The sequence below is a fragment of the Andrena cerasifolii genome, chromosome 6 (genome assembly GCF_050908995.1).
Source record: "Andrena cerasifolii isolate SP2316 chromosome 6, iyAndCera1_principal, whole genome shotgun sequence".
NCBI lineage: Eukaryota > Metazoa > Arthropoda > Insecta > Hymenoptera > Andrenidae > Andrena > Andrena cerasifolii.
In genome coordinates this window covers 8,194,192-8,221,357 of record NC_135123.1, presented here as the reverse complement: position 1 = coordinate 8,221,357, position 27,166 = coordinate 8,194,192, and the positions used below count along the sequence as shown (strand labels likewise).

The 27,166-nt window shown below is 39.1% G+C and overlaps 1 protein-coding gene across 7 annotated transcripts; it reads right to left on the bottom strand.

Moving 5' to 3' along the window:
• Positions 1–14,723: 14,723 nt before the first annotated feature.
• Positions 14,724–26,919, bottom strand: LOC143370477 (ubiquitin-conjugating enzyme E2 Q2). Of its 7 annotated transcripts, none has more exons than XR_013085625.1 (7): positions 26,758–26,919; positions 22,646–22,993; positions 22,363–22,522; positions 22,130–22,281; positions 21,364–21,661; positions 20,886–20,978; positions 14,724–18,018 (listed from the first exon to the last, which is right to left on the bottom strand). XR_013085625.1 is itself a non-coding variant. In XM_076815638.1 (7 exons), exons 1-7 carry the CDS (start codon positions 26,917–26,919, stop codon positions 20,947–20,949), a joined length of 1,068 nt encoding a protein of 355 aa, XP_076671753.1. In that variant the 3' UTR covers positions 14,724–20,946. The 7 variants fall into 7 exon arrangements, 6 of the variants coding, with proteins under 6 accessions (XP_076671753.1, XP_076671757.1, XP_076671758.1 ...); XM_076815638.1 differs by having other exon boundaries at positions 14,724–20,978; positions 22,646–22,830; positions 22,915–22,993; XM_076815642.1 differs by having other exon boundaries at positions 14,724–20,978; positions 22,646–22,857; positions 22,928–22,993; positions 26,758–26,899.
• Between the last annotated feature and the right edge of the window lie 247 nt (positions 26,920–27,166).

Below are 27,166 nucleotides of genomic sequence, written 5' to 3'. Positions count from 1 at the left end.
CTTTCATCCAAAAAATATATATCGACTATTGCGACATTAACGGTTACTTATCATTTTCTTAAAAAATGAAAAGAAAAAATTAAAAAAAAAAGTTAAAAATTTCGAGAAGAACCACGTGTCGCAAAAAAATGTAACCAATTATCTTCATAGAAAACGTTTCAAATATCTAGTTTAATTCGACTAAAATGCTATTCGCGTTTCACGTACACGAATATATATATATATATATATATATATATATATGCAACATTTATTTTGTTCGCAAAATTACAATAGAAACCCTGGAAAAAGTGCAGAACAAAACTCGTTCCCCTGTAGAAAGAACCACATGCAGTAAATTAAGCCATTAAATGGACTTTTTAATTAAGCACTGTGATATAATAAAAGGTAATTTTTCACGTTCATTTTGCTGGATCAAGACCTCCCTTTTCTTTAATAGGAATCATTAATGAACGGGAGTAATTTCCACACACGTAATAAAATCTATCTGCCCAAATACTCTGTAAAAGTGTGAACAGTAAACGGTTTCCTGATGTAGTCACATCTCGCAGTTAGAATTCGAACCTACCTACGTTTCCTTGATAAGGGACTACATAGAACGAACCTGTTAAACTCCAATCAGATCTTCAACCGTTTCCTTAGCCGCGAAGTTTTCGGAAGCCACCCAAAAAAGTTTTCCCGTGTAATATGGCACGTATACTCGGAAACTGCTCGAACAGTCCGCTGATCCTATCATCTTCCGTACGCGATAAGTTGTAACCGTGTATGCAATATAATAGCTAGCAGTTTCAGTTCCAAATACACTTGTACTGTTCTACGAAGTACCTACGTACCACCGTAACGTTCCTAAATACCTACAATATTACGAAAAACTCCTTCATAATATCCTCGTAATTTTATTATTTTATTATATGTTATATTTCTCTTAGACAAATGTAACTTTACCTTTGATCTCTCACCATTTCTTTATTTTTCAAAATTTTCAAAATCGGCCCCGTTGGACGATAGCTATTGACATACTTTATAAGAAGATTTTATTATTTTTTATTTCAGACACGACATACAGCTGTTTACAGGCCCACCGTTTAGCCGTCTAAAATCGAGAGACTTTCGAATATATATGCATAACTTCCGAAAAAGAATAGTTTTTTAACTGAAACTTTTTTTTTAAGTAGTTCATAATACTATGTAAACATAGTAAAAAAACGGGAAATATTCATCAAGCCGTTGACTTGTAAAAAAATCTACGAAATGTACACATTTTCCGAGGGTTCAAACGGGTAATACCCCCTTAATGCAATTGCCACTCGCATATAAAAACTAAAAATTGATTTACACTTTGTAACTTAATGATTGATTAATCATCATTTCAGTTCCCACGTTTCTATTACCTACACTTTAATGGGAAGGGTCTTTATAAATAATTCGAACGTGGTTGAATTGCTTCAACGTGAAATCATATGCAGGTATACAAAATATGAATACGAATCCCGGGGTGCAATATTATACATCTATCATGAACTTCGGTTTCATATATTCTTACATGCATAATTTTGTTCCGTACAATATCATATTTCTTCCGCCAGTGACCACATTAATTTCATTTTGTAGTTTTAAGATAATTAAATCGAAATAACGAGGGCTTCAAAATTATTGGAACTAGCCAAACATGCAAATTGTTCTTGCTATAAAAAATCAAAATGTTTTTAGCACTTGGAACCTGAGGCTGCGTTTCCATACTGAAGCAGTGGAAGTTTAAAAGCTCGGCTTCCTGCACGCGTTATTTAAATGTCAGTAACAGTTTCGCTGGTGCAGGAGGAGCACAAGTTCAACGTAGCAGAAATTTTTATTTTTGCTTTAGGGTAATTGTGGGAGAGTTGCCGCACCTTACGCAAAATTGTCACAGTGTCTAGATTTTGCTATTAAATTTCTGTTTCCCAGGATACGTATTATTAGTTGAACACCCTGTGCTACTACTAGCATTAAAGAAAATTAAAATTATAATATTTGTCACCCTTAAATAATTGAAACTAAAAACATCAATTTTTGGGAGAGACGCCGCACATGCGGGAGTGTTGCCGCATTTCGAAATACGTTTAATTTTCCATTTAAACTTGTTAATTTTAACTTTTTATTTAAAAAAAATAGTAAAGGCAAAGTAAAATGAAGCATCTTTTAATTTATACAGTTATAAAATACGATAAAATTGGAAAAATAAATAAGTACACATATTATTTCTGTTTTTCTAAATTTAAATGTCTTTTCTTTTATCTTCCATATTCATTACACATCAAATAAAAGTAAAATGTGAAAAAAAGTAAAAAGCCCACAAATATGTTTGGATTAGCAGAGTTGTCATTAAAAAATAAATAATTTGCCTTCGGATATCACGGTATCTATTTTGAAACACTTTTTTGTATTTTTAACATTAAAAACATCATTTAGTTGACTTATTTACTCGATAATATTTACCGGGGTATGCGTAACAGCATTATCCCCCTCTATAAAAAAAGGTCTGGGTTCGGTCTGGGTTACTTTGTGGCCTCTGACGTCATCACGCCACCACACCAGCACGGTAAACTAAACTAAACTAGGTCTGGGTTAGGTTTGGAACGAAGTATGATCAGAAAAGTGTCAATAGAACTCGGTAAGTTTCTCGTCGTTTCAAAAAACTGACGTTCACCCAGACGTGTCTACTTTACAGTTCACTGGCCTTATCTCGTCATACGTTCTTACACCTCTCAGCAAACTCAATCTAAGTGTTTCCCAACCTTTTGTGAGCCGCGACACCCTTTTATAATAGTGAAATAACCTGCGACCCCCGCACCCTAAGATAAGGTATTTCAGAATATAATTCTAACTTAATAATATTGAATTACCTTAATACATATCGTATTAAATATCGTTAAAGATATTTAATGTATTTAATTGTCTTATTTAGTATAATAAATAAGTGCTAAGAATCGTCAGCTAAAAATAACCGCGGCGACCCCTCAAAAAACACTTCGCCACCCCCTTGAGGGTTGCGACCCACAGGTTGAGAACCACTGGTCTACATTTTCCATGTATTCTGGAATGTAAGCCAATATTCTATACTCTGCCTGGTCACTTAACATTTAAATAGCCCGCGCCAGAAGTCAGATCCCCAATCTCCAATCTCCAGGTGAACTTCACCGAGAACTCCAGTTTAGAAGACGGTTATCATCATCCACGATTATTAACGTGGTATTCTACCTTGCCCCGCAATTTGGAAGCATCCTGTGTAAGAGGAAAAAGAAAGAATCGAAGATTTGCTGCTAGAATTTCACAAATATTAATTTATTTGAAGAAGCGAATTTGTAAACACAGTTGAATACGAAATCTACAGCAAACTGTAGTTTCAGAATCCGTTCACGTGAAAGTGAAAGATTTTTCCATTTCCTTTAAGGGTACATTCTCGTATGATACCCTCAAGAATTTAGGATTTTTTTTAAAACTGTGACAGATAAGGTACAAAAGTCTCTTTGGTATTGATTTATACATATTTTAAGCTAATAAAAATTTTTTATTGTTTTTTTCTCCGATGTAATCTTGAATAAATAGCTATAACTCTGACTATGATAAAAAAACACGGTGTAGGTACACATGATATTTAAAGACAGGCTCACTTGAAATAAAAAATCACAAGTTTTTCTTAAAATATATGAGCATGGTTATCATATCACCAATTATTGTTAAAACTTATGAAAGTTGGTAATACAATAGCGAGTTCATTTACGAAATTTTTTTTTTCGTTTTTATGTACACCGTTTTTTATCACCGTCAGAGTTAAATACAGCTAATTTATTCGTGATTACATCGGAGAGAAAACAATAAAAAAAATTTGTTATCATCTTAAAATATGCATCTGTTACACTGCCCTCCTTAGTTAAAATTTCCTATCCAGCATTTCGAAACTTCTGAGAAAACTGAAGTTTCATCATTTTCTTTGTGCTCTCCTTATAAATAAATAAATAAATTAGACTGTTTCTAGACCTCCACGAAGCACATAGGATTTTCTAACTTTACTTAAAATGTAAAAGACGCTGTGGAACTTTGTGGGATATTTCAATCTTTCTTGAAAAATGGTACAATACTAGACAGGACATTTTAACTAAAGGGGCCAGTACAGTTGTCTTTATAAAAGCATCCTAAATTTTTGTATAGGATTAACGAGAATGCACCCTTAACTTAAACAATTAAAATTCAGTGACACAATCGCTGAACTTTTGGAGTTCCAGCCTTTTAACTCGACAAGCACTATTATTGAACGGCGCACTGTGATTTCCAGCGTAATCTGTGTAGATCGCATCCTTTTATTTGATGTTGTTTACGCCCCGCGTCCATCGAGATTAAAGATTGCAACCCGCCGCCGTTTTAAGTCTTCCGAACACCTGCCCCCTCGCATCCTTTTTCACCTCTGCCGGTCTCGCCATCCATACGGTGGACCTGCTTCACTCCTTTTCTGGCAACCCGTCGCCTAATTACAGGCACGTGGCCCAATTAGGAGCACAAGAGTCTGTCATTAACACGGCTGTCGTACAGGAAAAGTTTCCGTAAATTACAATCCCCGTTGACTGAAACGTGCGATTAAAATGTACGGCGTGGAGCGGAATTTATGGGAATAATGAAAAGAACGAAAGCCACGAGCTGGGAAGTTATGCCAGTTTAGAATGAACCGCTCCATTTCTCACAACGGCTCCGGCGTAGCCACCTAACTTTCCCAAAGGGTCCCACCTTTTTCGAATAAGTTGATGTATCTTTACGACCGAGCCCACTCAATATTACTATTATTCCTCATGCTCCGTGCATAGAATCCACGGAATTATGTAAAGCTAATGTCTGATATCCATTAAAAACAGAATGTTCTTGGATATTACTTCGCAGCCACTGTTCCCAGAAAGCTTTCAGATACTTCTGAACAGACGTGGGAGAATATCTTATTTAAAGAGAAATGTCGAGTAACAAATGAAAGTTAAAAAAAAATTATTCGTCGTGTGTTAAGGTGATTAAGTTAGTAAAGTTATTTTTTCTCACTTGCATTCGTTACTCGAATACGTAGCAATTTTTGAAAATCGAAGAACGAAGGTGCGTTCAAAGGGAACGATGGAAGATTGAGTGCTATTAAAGGCTTAGCGCATTATCGACTTAATGTCGATCAACAGTTTAGCGGCTAAACTTCAGTCAAATTTCACCGAATGGTATGGACTACTGATCTGGATTACTACTGGATTACTCATCGATCTGACAGAAGTCCGATTGACGCTCGACTACTTTTTGACTGCTTATCGAACTGTCGATTGATAATGGCTTGACATTTTCCTCGATAAACAGTCGAACGTCAGCTTGGCTATTTTGACAAGCCAGGGGGCGATCGGCAAGCATAATAAAATGGTTGTCGATCGATTAAGATAAGGTTTCTTTCGGATCACTCGTCGGTTTAGTTCTCAACCCCTTACGAATCAACTCGAGAGCAAAATACTGTAAAGTTACAGGGCCCTCGTTATCGGCCGAACTATCAGAAGCGTTGCAGCGCAAAGTGAGAATAACACTCGACTCCGGCGGAACCCCGAAGCTGGAAATGTTCAAGCCCCGGACCATCACTTACAATTAGAACTGGTCGAGCCGGAAGCACCTCGATAATTTGCAGGGTGTACAAAGCCGTGCCTTTGATCGTTATGGCCGCAATAAGCGACGCGACATGCTATTCATGGTGCAGAAGCGAAAAGGACACTTGTCAGAACCCGAGCGAACCGGCGAAACCGGGGTAATAGATACTGTACCCGAGGAGCGCCCGTGAATTCCCATAGGAAATTAAAGTGCGGCGTCAAAGAGGAGCATTAAAGAGAAGGACGAACTAAACGGCCTTGTTGTCTAAATCCCCGTTTTCATTCTCGCGCCTCATACGAGGATTTTCTTCGCGCCTCCTCTTCAACGTTCTGCCTAGGAAGTATATTCGTCAGAGCGACCAGAAGCAATTGTTGGAAGATTATCAACTAAATTATTATTTCGAATCACGTTCCATATCATTGAGAGAGACTGTCAGTACGGGATCTTTGGCACGAATACTTTAAAGACCTGGAATGGAAATAAAAATTATAGAGGACTTGATTGATTTTATAATTGAGTAAAGGCAAGGTAACGCGGAGGTTTCCTTAACTTCAATTTAGGTCCAAGCCCAAGCTACGCATTTTGTGAACATACTCGAGTTTGATTTGAATCGATTGGTACCTCCGTTTTTGAGTTACCACTGCTTTTGTGCCCTGCGTGGTGTGACGCAAGGGTGGTAGGGGATCTGGCGTAATCGGGGGTTCGGGAGTGATTAAAGGATAAGAATCCAGTGAGCTGCACCAAGTTTGTTTAAACTCAAAGACTAAGTCTTTATTCGAAAACAACTAAACTAGACTGAGGTGTACAAGTAGGTTTTAGCCGGGTTATCCGGTCGAGGGTTGGACCCAGAGTCTGCCGATTTGCGGAGTCAAATCGGTTTTGTTTCGCTAGGCGGCGTCGTGCCGTCGCTTCGCGTTACCATGCGGATGTCTTTGCTCAGAAACGTCTCGGAACGTCTTGAGTAGTATAATATGTATAATGTATAGTAGTGTGTGTATAATATGTAGGGGAGAACGGGGCAAAGTGAACCTCGGGGTGAACTGACGAGGGAAGATCCCGAATCCGAAAATTCAAAAAAATCTGAAACTTTGCGAATATGTAGGGGATTTCTTCCTGATTACATCGCAGCTTTTGTTTGCTGCCCAAATTCACTCGGAGGGGGTGAAATTAACCTCTGAACATTCGACTATTTTTAGGTTTTGTGTTATAACTCGCGAACTGTAAGAGATAAAAGAAAAGTTTTAAGACAAAAGTTACTTCTTTTAATTAGATCTATCATTTGGTAGAAAAATTATTTTATATTTTACGAGTTATAACAGAAAATCGGAAAATAACTGGATTTTCAAGGGTCAATTACACCCTCTTAGAGTGAATTCGGGCAGCGAACAAAAATTCCGTTGTAATCGGGAGGAAATTTCCTACATATTCACAAAGTTTCAGAATTTTTGGAATCTCCGGACTCTAACCTAACCTGCCAGCTAGCTGGGAATAAGTGAGTGATGGACAATAACTTAGTTATTGGTAAATACTTTTAAATAAAAAAATTACGATGCACGGTACTAGATGCAATCCTTAAAAGGAAAAAAGATTTTTTGAGAAATCTGGTATAGCTTTTGAGTAAAAAATTTCCAAAGACCACCCTTTTTTCGGCCTCCTGACTGAGCTTGACCCCTTAATGATCCATCTGTAGCGTCATACATAACGCATGCTCTTGACTAAGCAAACATATTTTTTAAAGCTTACGATGTCAATAAACTTCAGGCCAGAGAACAAGTCTCAGTTTCAATTTCTTTGCTTTGTAATGAATTGAAACAGAAATGCTTGATTTCAGACAGGAACGACTGCCTAGTACCTACCTACCCTTAAAAATCCTGTTCTCGTCCCACTTTGCGCGGATCGTATTATAACCATCGTGGAAATAATTTCCCCCGGACCCCCCGCAGCAAGGAATCATAGTTTAGATAGAATCGTTGAAGATAAATTCGACGGGAAAGGGTGCGGGGCCCAGGATGGCAGAAAAAGGAGATAAGCTGTGAAATGGCGGGGAAAGGGCGGGGGGGGGAGGGAAAATGTCGATTAACGCGGAACGACAGAGATTTCAAGAAGAAAGTGAGGAAAGTAGGATTGAATGGCGAGAGGGTCGGGGCGTAACGTCGAATCTCGGCGACAGGCAGTTGCAGCCGAGGAGTAAACTGCGACCGCAACGAGCAGCGGTGTGTCCGTCGTTCCTGAACATATAACCTGAACGGCCGGCAGATAGCTCGTCGAAAACTGGCGGAGAGAACGGTGGAACAGAAGGGGAGAGAAGCAGGTGAACTGGGCGAACGCGTTGCGCCCTCGTAGGGCGTATACCCTGTTTAATTAGCGAACAAATTAAACGTCGGGACGGCCACATCCGACATGGCCACGTAATTAGAGGTATTATAAATTAATTATAACGCCGCGGTGCAGCCAGTTTTGTGGGATTCAATCTCGGAATGGGCTTGGCATCGCACGCCAAATGAATGCCAAACAACTTAGGCCGGTGGCGACCTCCTACGCAGAAATGCCCCCTGCCCCTTACCCCTTTACACCTCGCACTTTTTCGCGAAGCTTCAAGCTATCCGTTCGCGCGTGCATTTGAGGGAAATTCAAGGCTCAAACAGCTGATTTTACTACTTGCTTGCGCGATCATTTATAATAATTGTAACTCCGACGCAATAGTCTTTGCGGAGAGACGTTTGCTGATTCCGTACAAAGGGAATTTCATTTATGAATCGTGATAAATTGAACAGCCGTAATAGGCGTGCCATCTCTTGCAATTAGCGGCATCGCTGTTTTGCTTATTACTGCGCTCCGGAACGCAGAAATTGTGGGCAGCTCGACTGCGACATATTTAAATTGAATCAGAGTACTTAGTTTGAGTTATTCCCATCCGCGTCAGGAGTTTCTTCTTTTCGAAGATATACCAGCAATGGGAATAATCGAAGTAAAAAGCACCCGTGTGGAACTAGAACGTTCGTAACGCTATTTATTGTTATCAGAGATCCATAAGGGGTCTCAGTAAGCAGTCAAATCGCTCGAAAATCAAGTAGCTTTTGCGAATTAATTGCAAAGAGACGAGAGCAAGCACAGACTTTACCTTTCATACAATGTTTATTACTGTCACGTAGAGTAAAAAAAAATTATTTGTGGCTACGTATCTGTTTTACAAATGGCGCCAGACGAGGTTGATTATATAGTGGTTTAGGAAAAGTGTCTCTGGTTTTGCCCTGATATTGAGCCTAAAAATAAAGCTACAACGGTTTCCTTGGTATATGTCTCTCCTAGAACCTGCAATTTTGGAGTGGACCTTTGAAAAAATAATTGAACCAAAATTATTAAAATATCGACTACGAGAAGGCGATTCGTGCAATAAATGTCGATTTTCGGAGTGCACAGATGGCTGTGTTTTTTTTTATCTCGGAAACTAAAGCTGTTACACTTTATGCCGAGGTACACTCCAAGAAGGAGCATTCCTTGAACATGCTGTAAAAATTTCAAGTCGATCCGAACCTCGGTTTTCTCGCAATCAGGGCAGAACCGCAGAAAATACTCATACACATCAGACGACTGTAGCGTCGTCGTATACATGTATATATTATCAAAAAAAAAATATAATTCACTGTTTACAGTCTTAATAAACATTACCCAAAAGTACTAGTCACAATTTGCATGCATCTCCTTGCAATTAATTCGCAAAGAAATGCTTGATCTTCAAGCGATTCGACTACTTGAGTAGTCTCCTTAAATGACTTCAACTTGTTGTTAGTCTGAGCTGCAATTTCGGAAAGCCCAGTAGCCTCGAACAGAGACCACGTGTGTCATCACGCGTGCCAGTTGGAATTGGAAATTTCCCAGGGCAATTTAACTGGCGGATTTATTTCGCACCGGTGTGGCATCAAGATTCGTTCAACTATCGGCACGAGTACCTTGAAGGTGTACATAACTTTCACAGTTTCGCTTTCGATCGGTGGTTCCAGGCGATTCCGGGAAACGACCAAATGATCATACCTGCCTCGGGGTACCGGAATCGCATCGACCGGATTTTCCCGGGGGGTATCACGAATTACGGCGCGGAGCTTAGAAGTCTTGGTCGCAGAATACGAACCGATTAACCGAAACAACCGACTTACTGCACCTGTTGATGGTGCACCAGCTACTCTACTCACTGGCAGACACGCCGCTGCACACTCCGCGCACACGGGCATACCAGTGTCCCACTAGCCGCGTATCACGTGCCGTTTAACGTTTAAAAATGTACGCAACTCCTCCAAAGCGACCTTTTCGATCTAAGGAGTGGTTAGTTTCAGGCAAAGAGCTGCAGCAATTCGAGGAACGAGAATTGCTCACGGGGTGCTTATTTAAAGCAAGCGGAAAGTCAGGCTACGAGGATAATGAGATATTTATTACACAGATTTTTCATTAAAGAAAAGCTGAGACAGATTTTGTTATTCAGAGACTTTTTGTTTAATAGCTCTGTACACGAAGAACCCTTTTGCTTGAGCAAAGAAAGAAAATTTTCAACCCCTTTTGCGACACTTTTTAGGAACAAAAGGGAACTGAATTTTATTCGTTAAATAGATTTTTACAATCATCTAATGAATTTTATTGCATTTGCGTTAAAAGTGTTTTTAGCCGTTTAACTCAGCTCCCTACAAGATTAAAAGACTTACCCTAGTACGTACTAGGTAGACACAAACGGTTCTTTGATTTAATGGTAGAATGACCACTCGGTCAAAAATGCTCCCAATTTGTATAGAATTCTGCAGCTAACGTATCGCGCTACACGCCTGATGAAATTCAACAAATTCTCTTAACTCTGCCTGTCAACGCGAAACCGACGGACGTTATTCACGCACCATTGTTAGCGGCCAAACGACACGCATCGTTGCCTCCGCAATATCCGCATAATATGTGTCTATATGGTATTCTCTAATGTAAAATATATCCACGAGGGGTGGTGTAGTGTGCAACGTAAAATTGCACCGGGGTATCCTGATTATTAAATATCTTGCATCAGGCCTGATAATTTGTAACTACAGGAATTTATAACGGGGCACAGACAAACGAACTTAAACGAGCATCAATGAGATCCAATACCACTGGCAAGGTATAAACTTCGCATCTTGGGAAATACTGACTTCGTAAAAGATTAGTGGTTCTGACGCGCTCTTTATATTTAATTCTTGGGCGATGAATAATTCGATTCCACGACAGATGCAGGGTCCATTTTGACCCACAATATAATTCATGCACACCTCAGAACAAAGTCGAGCATTACTCAAATAAAAAATTATTCGCTATTCTCGAATAACTTCATTTTATCCGCGATTCTTATTCGAGATTATTTGAATAAAAATTTATTCACTACTCTCGAATAACTTCGTTTCATTCGAGATTCGTATTCGAACATTACTTGAATAAAGGCTCCCCCAAACCAACGCGAATATCCGCTCCGCGCCGCGGAACAGATAAGGCGGCAGTTTTTTATACGTGGTGGCTTATGGACCAGAGTTGGGCAAAATGTAATCTAATTGCAATTTACAAATTACGATTAAACTGTAATTGTGTAATTAATTACACATTATTCTCTGTAATTGTTAATTTAGGTAGTTGACCATTTGGTTTTGTCAATTATCTAAATGAACGATTACCGAAAATAATGTGTAATCAATTACACGATTACAGTTTAATCGTACTTTGTAAATTGTAATTAGATTACATTTTTCCCAACTCTGTTATGGACAGTGTTATCTGATCCGCGGCAGATCCGCTCCGCGCGGCGGAATTCGCGTTGGTTTGGGGGAGCCTTAATGCCCAACTTTGCCTCGGAATAAGCTTTGGGAGTTGAATCTAATCCTGTTATCATCGAAAATCCGCAGTTTTTTCAAGAAGTAATACCAGTAGTAAATAATACATGTAGTTTAATATTTAAGATGGGGCTCAATGGACTCTGCTAGTGATTTTCCTGGGAGTGATCGGCATAACCGCAGCCATTTTGGGGCAAAACCGGAAATAAACATAACCTAAACGTGTATCTATCTCTTTCTACCAGTATTTCTGTCTCTTTCTTTTTGACAGTTTCTTTCTCTGTCTACTTCCGCTTTTGCTCCAAATCGCGGCAACCAATCAGCGACGATACACGTTGTTCCGATCACTGCCTAGAGGATCACTAGACCCTGCATCCACCATGCGAGGGGTTAATAGCGGCCGCTCCGGGAACTAATTCAACTCAATCATCGAAGTCGGTAAAGTTAGTAAAGAGAAAAGCAATACCTATGTGTTCATAGTGTGAATTAGCCTGATCCCCGCGCCACTTGTTGTCACTTTCATTATCTGCTCCACACTCTTGATCTAGAACCATTCACATTTGCCTTCTTTCGTTTCAATTTTCCACCATATTTAGTTTCAAGTCTAACCGCTACTAGCGCTGCTTTCCACTCTGAATTGATAACGTTGCATGCGACCACAGACCAGGTATATGATAGACCTATCCCGCAATGGAATTTTGTGTCACACGCTCGGGGGGCTCGCGAGCCCCTTACCATTCTCGTGTCACGTGCTACGTTACCGGTGAAGCCTCGAAACAGATTGTAACGCTACGCGTGGTAGGAATTAGAATTCAAGTAGTGTAAAATTAGGTCATTCGAAACCCGCGATTTACAAATGATTCAGTTAGAGTAACAATTTAAAGATCGTCTTGTAAACGTACTCCGTGCAACGACCGAGAAAGAAGTATCACAACGAAACAAGAACACATACGCCTTTTAACTTTGCTGTCCTATTCGGGTTTATTTAACGCGAAACAAATTTATTTAACCTAAAAATTTATATAAACAACAACATTAGTGTGGAACACATGCTTTCATGATGTAAGGTGGAGTACCTCACCGAGGACTTGTAACTTGGTATATTTCAATAGGGTGCTGAAGCAGTGAGGACTTTAAAAATCTACAATCCCTAGTATTTGTTTCATTCCCCACTACTTTTCTCACTTTACCGTATAAAAAAAAATGCAGATTCTGCTAAAAGACCTACTTTCTTACAGAGCAATATAGCACTTGTTGCTTTGAAAAATTGAATTATGGCAGACGCTCTAGGCCCCAAGGAACTTCTATTTACCCAGGAATTCTACTCCGGAGAGGCTTCTAACATAAAGTATTTTAAAAAATTGATCCCACTATGGAATGCTACAGAAGATTTGTCCTAGAAATAGATATGCTCGAAATTCCTGTTCAGGAGGTAGATAGAACTTCTAACCCTTACATACCTATATAGAAATGAGATACCAGGAGACCGTGGTCTTTATATGATAACGTCCATTGGTCAGCCGGACCAATTTCATCGATACTCGCCCGTGACAGAAGCCAATAGCTCCGTTCCTGTTACAAATTCATCCACTCTGTCGCTTCAACTACAACCAATTTAGCAAGTTCCGCGGCGTCTCGGATTCGACCATCACTACGGAAGCAATAAGGAGCAGATTCGTCCTCTGCGCGACGAAAGGCAACCCGGACTATTGGACGGGGTATCGATTTCGAAGAAACTTTACCGGGTGACTCGAATATCATGGGCATTGGTCGATTATTTTAACGAGCTAAAATAGGAGAGATCATTCGTTTGGATTTAATCAGAGTTCAGGCCTCGACTGCTAAATAGTAGCATTTTTCGCGCAACTAATTGAAGAGAGCAAATGTCAGAAATAAAAAGATCATTGAATAGCTTTCGAAGTATTAGTTGCCTCGTCGGAGGATACATAACCATCTAATTTTATTTGGAGAAGTGTGTACAATTTTTAATATATTCGCGTCAGTTTACACAGAAATAATGTAGTTGTAAAATTTAAGCTGCAGAATGTTCGCGCGAACGGAGGTAACGGTATCAAAATATGACTTGGAAATAAAAAGATAAGTTTGAGAGCAAGCTCGATGCATAGCACGGGCGGAGGACCACGGGTGTGTTATCTCAAACTATAAGCATATAGAACGCGAGGAGAATCCCCATGGGAAATACAAGCAGATAAGTAGTAACAACACATACAACGCATTAAGCGAAACCGAAACTGATGTGTGCAATCTCGTATGTACGCTAAAGTTACTCAACAGAGTAATGAAACGAAATGACACTTGTACATTGATACATTCATCGATGTGTCGTGAGTTTATTGATCATTTTTTTCTGCTTGCTCGATAGAGAAACACAGCTATTTGTACATTTTGAGTAAACAAATTTTCTGATAACAGAACACTCTTTTATAGTAGGGATCGCTTCCTGCAGAGTATACCCTATAGGGTACTTTTTATCCAAAATTTGTCGCTACTCAAAATTTAATGCTATCCAAAATTTGCTCCTCCCCAAAATTTGTCGCTACCCAAAATTTGATGTTTCCCAAATTTGTATGCTCCCTAAAATTTAATGCTCCCCAAAATTTGTCGCTACCCAAAATTTGATGTTCCCCAAAATTTGATGCTACCCAAAATTTGCCGATCCCCAAAATTTGATGTTTCCCAAAATTTGATGCTCCCCAAAATTTAATGCTCCCCAAAATTTAATGCTCCCCAAAATTTAATGCTACCCAAAACGTGTCGCTACCTAAAATTAATTTGATTCTCCCCAAAATTTGTCGCTACCCAAAATTTGATGCTCCCCAAAATTTGATGCTCCCCAAAACTTAATGCTACCTAAAACGTCTCGCTACCTAAAATTAATTTGATTCTCCCCAAAATTTGTCGCTACCCAAAATTTCATGCTCCCCAAAATTCCATGCCACCCAAAATTTTCCACTCCCCCAGATTTGCTACCCCTCAAAATTTGCCGCCCTGGACTGCAGCCTACTTAGCCTATACCCAAATCCACCCTTGGCCGTGCAAATATAATAATTAACCCGGCGCACACTTCAGTGGTCAGTAAACCGACCCACGTAGCCAAATGCGGTCCCCGCTACTCCCTACTTCCCCCATGCATTTACGGCTGTAGAAATCGGCTCTTCAACAAGCTACACGTTCGCGAGGGAACCGCGTCGCGACCAGTAAAATAGGAGAATGAGGGTATCACTTCACACCACGAAGAATCTCTATTTTTTATTAAAATCTTTATTTTCTGTGTTTCGTAGCGTTCTTCTAAATAATATTTAAACATAACTTAATGCAAAAGTCGCGGCGCGAGAAAGGGACAGAGATAGAGAAAAAGTATGATGTTACGTTAGAATTATTGAAATGTTCACTCAAGTCTGCGAATGGTATGACATATATGTATGGGGGAGGGGGTGGGGGGGGGCAGACAGATTTAAGACACGTAGAATGACCTTAAGATTATAGATTGACGACGACAGGATGAAGCGATCGGCCGACCGATTGATTGCCGGTATTGGTTAATTAATTAGGTGGGTACATAGGCAGTTACAGTGGATAGGTAAGTCGAGTTACAGATTTAGGCTCGAAGAACATTGCTCGCGCGGAAGATCCTGAGAGATCTCTGTCCAAAGGCGTGGATTCGCAATTAACAGCGGAGAAAAAGCTTCTCGCGTGCCACTGTCGACGCGAACAATGCTCTTTCCCCGAAGCCCTTGTCAAAAATCTATTACAATACGAGAATTAAGTGATGCCACATACATAAAAGAAAACACGGTACGCAAAGTCTGCATAGGGTAAACGATACAGTAATTGACCAGGGTACAGTAGTTGACCACTTCAAATTTCTGACCGAAGGCAGCGGTTCCAACGAAATTATGGTAATCAATCGTAACGGCAGCAACGGTAATTAATAGCAATTCTCCGTCGCGCATCAATACCAACGGTTCCTGATTTACGTCTGCGAAAGTCTCCCTTTCTACCGCTTGATTACACATTCCTTGCGAACCGCGTGCCCCACCGTAAAACAGAAGATGCCGTTCCGATCGTCACCGATCAAATCAACGTAAACACGTGCGACCCCCACGTACGAGACCCGGGGGAACCAGCTTACACTGTCCCCGGGCTACTCCGGGGGCAACAAAGATAACTTAAGACACTCTCTAGCGAGCTCGCCATTTTTGCCACAAATACATTCGGGAACGAAATGTCTACGTTTAATGGATCTCTTTATTATCGGTCGCGAACAAGTGCACGAGAACGGGCAGCTTTAACACGCACGGGCCGATTATTCTCTGCTACTTGTTCGTGCCGATCCGCGATGGGTGAGTTAAGCGTCGATGATAAGACAATTCTTAGTACGTGACAATGGAAGAAGGAACGCGATGGTTCCGACCTTAATCAGTCTTCAAATCGAATGTCCACTGTAAATTACCGTGAAATGTCGAGAGCTCGTTAAGCATATATCGCATACAAACTACTGAAAATCATTTGGTTATTTCCGGAGGAATTAGCGATCAGCTTTGCTTCGGTACGTTCTTAGATACACTCGCTTGTTCTGTTTTTTGTTTTCCTTTTCTTTTCTTTTTCTGTCTCCCTAAATTATTGCGACGATGCAAGAGCGAAGAGCTTCTCATTACCTTGGAAAGGAAAACTGTGTCCAAGAGTAATATCGTTTTCTTTATACACCACCATTGTCGCTCTTAACGGAACTTAAACCAAGAACAAAAGATTCTTGCTCGATACTTAATGCTTTATTCCCTTTCGAAAATTCCCATTACTGTTGCATCAATCAAGTAAGAGTCTCGTTTATTCAAAAACCGAGAAAGATTCGTATCGATTCACGTTAACAAATGTAAACCATTAAATGTAATTCGTCTTCAATTTATCGTAGTACATCAGTATCTTCTTTTCAGCTTTCTTTAGAACGTCAATGAGTAAAAACAGAGAGAGAGAGAGAGAGAGAGAGAGAGAGAGAGAGAGAGAGAGGAGAGAGAGAAAGAAAGAAAGACAGAGAGGCAGAGAAAACAAATAGGAGAAGAGAAACACGAAAACGTTTGTACGTTTAAAACGGTACTACTAACGATATTTGTAGCAAAAATATACAGGCCACGGTGGCTGCTTACAATATATATGGTTCGCAAATTCTTAAATGAAAGAAAACTTAACAGACGTGAGAGAAAGAAGCTTTTTGACAAAGAACATAACGGTTAACGACGTCGAACAACCAGTACTCAATGTCAGTCAGGCTCGGCTGTACAAATCATTGACGCCCGCTGACAACGAGCCCGTCGATTGTACACCCTACACTTAAGAATCTAGATATCGTTACGATACTGCTCGCACGAATTTCACGAACGACTTTTAATTACACCACGAACGAAACTAGCGACCCACGCTACCTCCGCTGGATTAGCCCGATAATTATGTCCACGGATGCATCGTGCGCGCGTTATTACCGATAACATATATACCGCTTCATCTTCGTACGATTCTGGTGGCCATGTCTGAAACGTACATTGGTGCTATCGTCATTCTGTGACTCGGCGCGTCGATGGGCCAAAGGGTTGATATCGTATTAAGCGAGTAATGAAATGTATCTCGAGTGACCGAGCAAAAGTGGTCGCCCACTGAATACGTTCGACCGATGAAAGGTTTTCGCGTGGGCAACGTACAAAGATGAAACCGCAAGATATTTATATACACGAATCGGAGCAGGTGTGTGTACGTATGACATAGGTATGTGTTGTCCGGGGTGCGCGTGAGTGTCTGGGTGTATGCATGCGTGTATGTATGTACGAAACAAGTTGCACAGACGTTCTGGGAGTGGACTCAAGATCTCGAGTACCTCGTAATAGCAATCGTTTAGAAATGTAGAAATTCGCTTGTTAACACAGCGATAGAGTTTGGCCTCTGATTCCTGCCACGCATTTACGGTAACTTGTCGCTGCTACAACTGGGACGAAATCTCATCGCGAGGCATGCAACGGAAGTTCGTTATTCTCGTACAAGAAGGAAATGAGACTCGCTCGTAGAAAGAAAATGTTCCGCCGTAAGTCTCGCGAATTCCAAAAATACAGGTGCAACGATAAGTTGTGTATAATTTTAACAAGCAATATGTACTCATTCCGCGACTCTAATTGTACCATTTAATGTACGAGTGGTCTTTGTGTTCTGCCTTATCGTTTTCACGACTCTTCAGTGTAAACCCTACTGTGGCACAAATTAATTTCGTCGATTACTCATTATCCTCGTGTTCGATACGCCTTGCAAATAGAGCTTGAATTGCAAATCAATGTCACGATATATATTTATATAATATATGTATGTATGTATATATAGAGTACATACTACTAAAAGTTCGCTTGAGCGTACGCCCAACATACAGACTAAACTTTCGTGCCGATCCCAAGCATATCCACCACTTTGCAGACGACGTAACAAAAGTCGACCGTATCAAACGAGTCACACAACCAAATCTTAGGTATCTTTTCTTAATCGTGTGTTTGTAATCCTCGATCTAAAGGAGAAAAGAAAATTGTCACTACAGAGCACTTCCGAGATGTTAGTATACGAACATGTATATGTACATCTATACAACCCTTATCTATTTTGTTCAATTACATTAAAGAAATATATATTACCTAAGTATTGCTATGCGATGTGTATATATATAAATACGGTCGAGAATTTAAACTTGACCTTCAGAAGCTTCTTTTTGAAAATGTCATGTTAGAACAGGCTTTAATATGAACGTTAGTTGAAGTTTAAATACGAATGATAATTATGGTATTTACAACATAAAGCATTAAAGGTACCTGCGCTCGGTATTTTAGTAACTAGCACTGTGAAATTCACTACTTAGAAAATGTAAGAAAATATTTTTTACATGAAAAATCTACGATCTCTTTACGTACGTGAAGCAAATTAATATCGAATGAGATTCTCTTGATTTCTATTACGATGTGCAGAATTTAAGGAAGCTTGTATTTATATAGCATCATACATACTCTCTAAAGTCTCGTAATACGCAACTGCAACATTAACTTCGTAGAAATGTAATGGGTGTTACTTTAAGGTACTCTGCCAGGTAGTGATTTGGTTGTGCGCTCGTTCGCATCGTTGAATTACATCCGCCAATGAAAGAAATCGTCCAATAAATACAAAAGGTAATAACGAAGCTCGCTTTACCCCCAGAAACATCGCTATTCTCGCGTTTAATCGTTCACTGCTTGGTTTTTAACGAACGTACAACCCCTGGCAATAAGTTTGGAGCCAAACGCAAAAATACGAAATTAACGAGAAACACCAATATTTTTTATGTATAATATGCAACGGTATATGTATGAAACGCGTGGTAATGTTAAATTGTTCTATTTTAAACTAGAAGCACCAAAAATAATTAAGAATTTTGTTTATTATATAATACAAAATATGGAAGAAACAAAATGTGTCTGGGAAATAAGTATGGAACGGACCGATGTTCAGGAAAAAAGTATGGAACAATATGAATTTGCAAAGAGATTAACAATAATTTTTTCAGTATTTATATTACCTAGTATTTTCTGACATTTGTACATGCATATTAGTTAGTTACTTCGTGGTTTTCATTTCATTATTCTCTTTTCAATACTCTTTTGAGACAGGAAACAAACAAGTCGAATGAATAAAACATGCCTTATTGAAAGAAGGTAATACTCAGCAAAAAGTAGCTGAAATTTTGAATTGTAGCCGAAGTGCAGTAAGTAAAATAAAAGGAAAATTTAACGAGACGGGCAGTGTGGTGAATCGCAAAAGAGGCGGACGTCCGCGCTCAACTTCAAGAAGAGATGACAGACGATTAAGACAGATCGTAAAGAAAATGAGAAGAGCCACATTTCACGAAATTAATGAAAAAATTGGGTATTCTTTCTGCAAAGCAAAGACAAAGCCATTTCTCACTAAGGAACACAAAAAGAAACGTTTAAAATGGTGTAAGAATGCAGGACACTTCGTGTGGAGAACACCAATTGAAAAATTAGGTGAAGATTGTTTGAATTTTAAAATAAAATATCCAAAGTCGTATCTGGAGCTGTATGACAGGTCAAGGAGTTGGACAAATATGCATTTTGTATAAAAATGTGAACTCTGAAGTATATATTCATATATTAGAACACTTTTTAATACCGAGTTTAGATCAGTGGTTCGAGGATTCGGATGATTTTTATTTTCAACGTGACAATGCAAGTTGTCATCGAAGCAAAATAGTTCAAAACTACCTTCAACAAAAAGGCTTTTGAACCATAAAATGGCCAGCAAATAGCCCAGATTTAAGTCCAATCGAAAATTTGTGGGCACTTTGGAAACAATTTATACGCGACAAAAAACCAAAAAATAAAAATGAACTTTTGGAAGCCTTTTAAGCTGTCATGGAAACAAATTTTGCCATCACAGTATGAAAACTTGATTACATCGATGCCAAAACGTATACAAGCTGTGATACGTGCACGTGGGAACGTCACAAAATACTAGGTAATATAAATATTAAATCAATTATTGTTAATTTCTTTGCAAATTCATAATGTTACATACTTTTTCCAGAACATCGGTCCGTTCCATACTTACTTCCCAGACACATTTTGTTTCTTCCATATTTTGTATTATATAATAAACAAAATTCTTAATTATTTGTGGTGCTTTTACTTTAAAATAGACCAATTTAACATTACCACGCGTTTCATATATATACCGTTGCATATTATACATAAAAAATATTGGTGTTTCTCGTTAATTTCGTATTTTTGCGTTTGGTTCCAAACTTATTGCCAGGGGTTGTATATACCCAAACAACTTATTTATGAATTGCACGATGAATGAGAAAGTTAATATTATAATAAGGTAGAATGGAACGAATGGAAACTCAAAATGATAAAAAAATATTTAGAAAAATTCACAATATAACTATCTAAGTTGCTAATTGCCGTGTCCCTCCCTGTTGAAAAGACAGGAAGCACAGATTGCGCAAACGCATTTCACAGAATATTCACACTGTTTCGTACGTACGTACAACATCTGTACTCGACAGAGTACAAGAGAAAGAAAGGGAAAAAAACTAAGATTAATGTTATTTGGAATAATTACGATTCTCAGTTAACCCCTGAACGTGAGAATCAATTCCAGATAAAATGATCATGTCTCACATTCCACAAATGCGATTGGCGATCTAAATCACTAATTACTGAAAAATCTATGCATACGGAACGAAACGCTTCGCTGTCGCGCAGCAGCCTTCTTCTCAGCCATCAAAGGAATTATGCGTTCGATTAATTCAGTATCTTAAGTTACCTAGTTAATGTTGTGTTTTGTGTATTAAATCATTATCGTAACAATTATTTGTTGGGCACACACCGAATTAAAGTCTCAGCTGTAAGCACGCGTCATACTTTTCATCCTTCGCCATTCGTGTTCATTAGCCATCCTCTTTTGGGGGGGTAAACCAACCTATAAGAATATTATAATACACAATATGTTCGATGCATCGTTATTTCAGAAACAGGGCCGACAATACGACCCGAAACGTGGCGATTCTACGTGAAACAGTGGGTTGAAATTGCAAAGTAAAATTTGTTCGCAAGTGCCTCTGTTTTCGAGAGAATGGGATACATAGTGACTCGAGGACGGTTTCAGATACTCGAGGAGTACCATCGAGACGTACCACGAGGTAAGCGAATGCTTCTTGAATCCGCCTACTGTAAGCGCTCCGACACAATTATTCATAAAGGAATCATTTGCGATACAGCTTGAACATATTTCGAAACTTTCTTCTCATTGAACGAATCCACTACTTTGATCTTCGTAAAATAATAAGTGAAACTTAATAGCTTACCATTCTTTTCATGTATTTGTACAAGAGACTTGAATGACTGTTGTGCACGTGCTAGAGTGTATTGGCCTTGCCCACCGCAAACTTTTCCAGCACCGCCAGATCCTTGAAACTGTATGCGTGCTTTTCCTTTCACTAATGTCGCTGAAATCTGCATGATTACTGCTTCCACTGTATAAGCAGAACTCCAACCCTGTTTCGTTAAGAGCTCCATGCAAATTGCGCCTCCGATAAGGACGTATCCACCAGAAATTATCGGGTGTACGACTCTGACAAATGGGGGTTCAAATGGATACGTTTCCTATAATAACGAAAATCACTAATGAGTTCTCTTATCCTCGGATATTAGTGCAGTAGATTTAAAAAGAAATTAAAGAAGGTGGTCCGTTTATGTACAGCAAAATGCTAAGTGTATCCTTAACTCGGCGGGAGGCGCTACTGGGTAAAACTTACCACAGAGGCGCTAGTTGCGAAAATATGAAGACTGTTTGAGTTTTTGTTACAATTTTTTAAAGAACTTTAATAAAGATTTTAAGATATTTCATAAATTTTGTTTGATTCTTAAAACATTGTACTTTAAACCGTGGTTTTTTACGTTTCAATTTTGGGTATTTTTGACCCGGTAGCGACAACCTGTGTTACAATATGGGGTGCGCCTCCCGCCGGGGTAAAAGCTATGTAGTATGTTATTTGGGTAGAAGTTACAATCGATATATTTTGATGTACACAAGATGTTTGCGAGAAGAAGAATTTTAGATAGATGATATACCTTAAAGAGCATGTTGAGGAGAATACTATCTTTGCCTTCCTTTTCTTTCAAAAGTATGAGATCGCTGTGCAGTGGCGAATCAGGATCAACACACATCAGCCTAATATTCCATTCATACAAACTGTCACTTACTAATTCTATGCTGTACATTCCTGTAATAGATTTAAACAGGAGATTAAAATATACAATATAATTCTATGATACAGATATTTTATTAGATCACACTATGTTACCTTTTTTGAAACTGTCACTTCGATAAATATCGCGCAATTCTTTCATAAGCCTGTCCGTAGCTTGCACGCTTCCGCAAGGCGAGCCCTTTAAGTAATCTTGTCTCTGATTTTGTCTCAACCTTTCTAGCGTCGCAAGATGTTCCAAATCCATTTCTTCGCCCTTCAAAGTAAACTTAACGTTAATACAAATGAATGCCAGAAGGGATTGAAATTTAGTATAGTCACTAGACGCAAGTAGTTCGATATCAACATAACTTTTATATTTAATATTCTCCCTTTTTACCTTACTCTTGGCATTGGCATCTCCCTCGTCCATGTCTAAGTGAAGGTCTTCCTCAGTCTCGCTTTCCTCATCTTCGTCAATATCTTCAACATCATCAGCTTCCATCCTTTGCGCTGCAGCTTCATTTGATCCTCCTAAGCGCAATGGATCCAAAGCTGTTCTCAATCGTTCAACGTCAGGTGGTTCTGGTAATGAGTGAAGTCTACATAATTCTTTCAAGAGAATCCCAACTTGATTAATGACATGGTTGTCACGGCCTGTGGTATTACTTAAAATTTGTACCGCATTTGTGACACTCGTCTCCTCTGATTCTGCGAACCATACTGGTGGCGTAGAGGGGTAGGTTTCCTGTAAGACACCGATTAACATTTATATGATTATCTCACGATGTACCGGAATAATAAACTTTAATGCGTAACCAATTCTATTTATGGTGTACATGTATCGGTACAGAATAATGTTTACATACATTTTATGAAATCAAATCTTAATTTACAGTTTAAAATTGTAGGAAATTCATTATTTGTCGGCTCAACTAATAGTACGTAATTATTAGAGGTGTGCGAGAACCCGAAAATCTCGGGTCGAGTCGGGACGAGAATTTTTCTCGGAATCTGAACAGGTTCTGGGATTTTGGGATTCCCAAGAATGTCCTGACACTTTTAGGAATCCCGACACTTTCGGGAATCTTGACTCTCTTGGGAAACCGGGATATTCTCGGGAATCCCAACACACTCGGGAATCCCAACACACTCGGGAACCCGAAATTTTTGGAAACCTGACCCGACCCGACCCGACCCGATGTCTTCTCTAGTAATTATATATTCTAAAATCTGCTATAACACTTGAAGAGTGTTAACACTTAGCTGATAGAACAGGTAGTGTACAGTGGCGGATTTAACAGGGCGGCTAATGAGCAGCTGCCATCTAGGCCTCTACCCAGAAGGCCCCCCAGGGCCCTATCACCAAAAAAAATTATGATTAGTTATAGGTATCCTACATAGGTAGGCTACATTTTTTTTTCGTACTACCACACTTGGCCCGTTTTTAGTAAACTACTTCTTCATTTTCCCGAAGAAATGGGCCCCTTAGAGCATTTGCCACCTGGGCCTTTTTTCTTAAATCCGCCACTGGTAGTGTATCTTCTTTACTATGAGATACACATTTTTCTCTTCACATATAAGAGACATATTTCTTGTGAAAAAATGTCTACTACTTATAAAAGTGTGCGTTACATATCAGTGTTTCCTTATTCCCTCTTATCATACTAGTTATATTATAAAAGTACATTAATTATTATATATGTATGATCTTCGTTTGCATTTTGTAATTGAGGGGCCCAATTGAAAACAGGCACATGGGCCACTTTTCCACTACGCTTTTGTTTTCTCTCAGCGTGAAGAAAATTGAATACAATCCTGCTTGGTGAAACGTACATGCTATTATATTAGGAGGTGGTGTAATTATACTACATTGCAGCAACGAATTAATGCTACAAAGAAACGAAATGTGCTTGTTTTCTACCAAGCCTCTCAATTATATGTTTAATGCCCCTACTCCATCTTTAATGAAGTATATTCCATCAGTTAGACGCAACGTTCACACAGAGGGAGTATTAGTTTGTCAAAGTTTGCAAGTTCCTTTTACAGATCACAATTTACATGTATCAGATACTTGAATACTAGCAAATATATGGAACGTATCATGACGAATAGTAAGCTGCCGAAATTTACTTAAATCAGTAAAATCAACCGTTCAAAATTCAGATTCTCTCTGTTTTTATTTCATTCTCTGTAAACTACAGGAGATACGAGAGTGTATACATCAAACATTGACCTTTAAAGTCAATTTTGGTAGCAGAAAACAATAGTAGTTTCATAATTTCTCAAATTTCCAAGTTTCAGAACTTCCCTTGTAAGTGCAGACAGAGTAATCCTATTTCAGTGAACTATACCGCACTCCTCAGTTAAAATGTCCTATCTAGTATCTCGAATCATCTGAGAAAACTTCAGTTTTATCATTTTCTTTGTGCCCTCCTCGTAAAGAAATAAATTATACTGTTTCTATATCTCTACGAAGCACGTAGGGTTTTCTAACTTTGCTTAAATGGTAAAAGAAGTCTGGAACTTAAAATATTTCAACGTTTCTTGAAAAATGCTAGGTAGGACATTTTAACTAAGGGGGCCAGTATATGCGTCCTCAAAAATGTTCCAAAATATCACTTTATCGGCAATAATGGTACATAAAAAAGTGGTAATGTAAAGTAAATCCACATAGAGTAATGTAACGGTAACAACGATTCCAATAAAAGTGTTTTCATTCGTTGCATATAACCGTTTATACCCAGCACAGAGTAAAGTAAGCAAGACTAGTGCCGATGAACTAAAGTCCGTTGAGCGAGTCGAGTCACCAGTTGTAAACAAATTATGCACGTGCTGAAGTACACAGGAAAGGCAGCGGCCACAGCTATTGGCTACCACCAGCAATCAAACACTAGTCAGTTATTAATCACAGAGCCGTCTTTGTATCAATTTGTAAAGCACGTCGTGCCATACTGTAAATACTGAACCTTTAATCAAAGAACTTGCTTTGTTTATTGCATTAATCATATTTGCAACGAATAATATACAATATCTGAGGGACGTCGCTGTTCTGTCTGAACATCACCACGCGCCTTTATTTACAGTCGGTGAACCGACTCGTTGAATGGACTATAGGCATTAAGAATCTTGTTCTTTAAAAAACAAATAAAGTTTGTACGTATCTCGTACAATAACATTGACCTGTTTTAACTAGGTACATACAGTCAAGTTTTCATCTGCGAATTCCAAACTATTACACAACTATTAATACTTCTTTATTATTTTCGCAGATTCTGAAAAGAGCATTTCTTCACAAGCATTTCGCGTAATACTACTCGCCTTTACGAAATGAGAAATATCTTACAACCTGGAAGTTTAAGGCATATCCTTTTGTTATAAAAATAATATAACTCCCCGATTATACTTACTCATAACACAGTTATTAAAAATCCAATCATTAAAACTAAACAGATTAGAAATAAACCTTTAGCGTACGATCGCAGGAACTTGATAATCGCGATACGCTATACTCGATAATTATTTCTAATAAATCGTTACGTTAAGTAAATGTAGAAGCATCATTTGTTAGAAATATTTGTTAAGGAAAAATTGCAATTGGCTTGGTATCGCTGTATACGCGAATCGTAAGTTATTAGTAATTAAATTTTACACGCGTCTAAAGTGCTGCACGATTCCAATGCATAATTAGTTAACATAAAAACATGTAACTACTCTTGAATTTGCATAATAATTTACCAAAGGAGGTAAACAGAGAAGAACCTGTGTGGTATTTGCGCGCACCAAGTGATAGTGAATTTTACACTTATGTATTTGTTACTTAAATTATGCATTGCAAATCAGTGGATTTTGAAATACGAATGCCATCCGATGCGGAATGCTATTTATTCGATATTTAACAAAGCTTCGCGGTATCCAATAAAAAGGCGACAGATAAGTTCCTATTGAAAACAAACGGAAACAGTAACGGTGAAACAAGCGCAAATGAATGTACCCATTGTTACTGAGATTATCTACGAAAATTATCTAAGGTGCACGAAATTGGTGGCTCGCTTTCGCGCAAATACGATGTAACTGTTCGAGAGTTACCGAACGAGAGCGAGAATATTGTTTTCATCGTAATAAGTAGAAATGGACGGGCTAGGTATTATTGCGAGGGGCTTACCCTCTGTTTGTGACATACATTGACCTCTAGCGCGATATTAATTCGCCTGAAAATCTCCACGGGAACTGTCTCGACGAAGCGAGAAAGAATCGATCGTGGCTACAAGAAATTCTACGGTGCAACGAGAAACGGTGGTGGGAAAAGTGTACGTAAGGATGGACGGTACATGTACGTGCGGCGGGGCATGGCTCTTGTCAAAAAGTCCTAAATAATAACACCGAGTGTTATTGTTTCTTTGTCGCGGGCAACGATGGGAACCAACGTGCCCCCATATAAACAGAAAACCGCTGTCGGCGGTTTCGAATAGACTTGCCCATTAAAATCCCAACCGTGCTTGTTACACTTACTGTAATATTGGCGTGTATTTCGTATTTCTTCCCATTTTTACCGACGAACCTGCAGCTGAGTTCGTCCACACTCGCTGACATTATCTGAAATCTCTCATGGCTCTTAGGGAAGACGGACTCAAGAGTTTTGATCTCCTGCTTAAGGGTGTTCAGACAAGCCATTTAGGGGAGCGAACGAGATTGGCGTGCCCCAAATTCTTCGGCGATGCTTGCTCCAAAAACACAGCAACCCGAAAGAAACACGACGTACCCGATGACTACCCGACAAAATGGCGACCGCGACTGACTGCTTCGGCCAGTCTCGTGCAATTTCGTTTGCCCCCGTCACAGATGCCAGCACTGTGCCGTTCGAATGCACATGACGTCCTTCCGGTACAGCTGAGCGCGATCAAACGCGTTGCGGCGTTTA

Excerpts from the sequence above, each read along its gene's own strand:
- LOC143370477 (XM_076815637.1), bottom strand. The coding sequence starts at position 26,919 with ATGGCTTGTCTGAACACCCTTAAGCAGGAGATCAAAACTCTTGAGTCC. Across the intron at positions 22,994-26,757 it reads AAATACACGCCAATATTACA|GAAACCTACCCCTCTACGCC; the intron begins GTAAGTGTAACA and ends GGTGTCTTACAG. Across the intron at positions 22,523-22,645 it reads ATGCCAATGCCAAGAGTAAG|GGCGAAGAAATGGATTTGGA; the intron begins GTAAAAAGGGAG and ends TTTACTTTGAAG.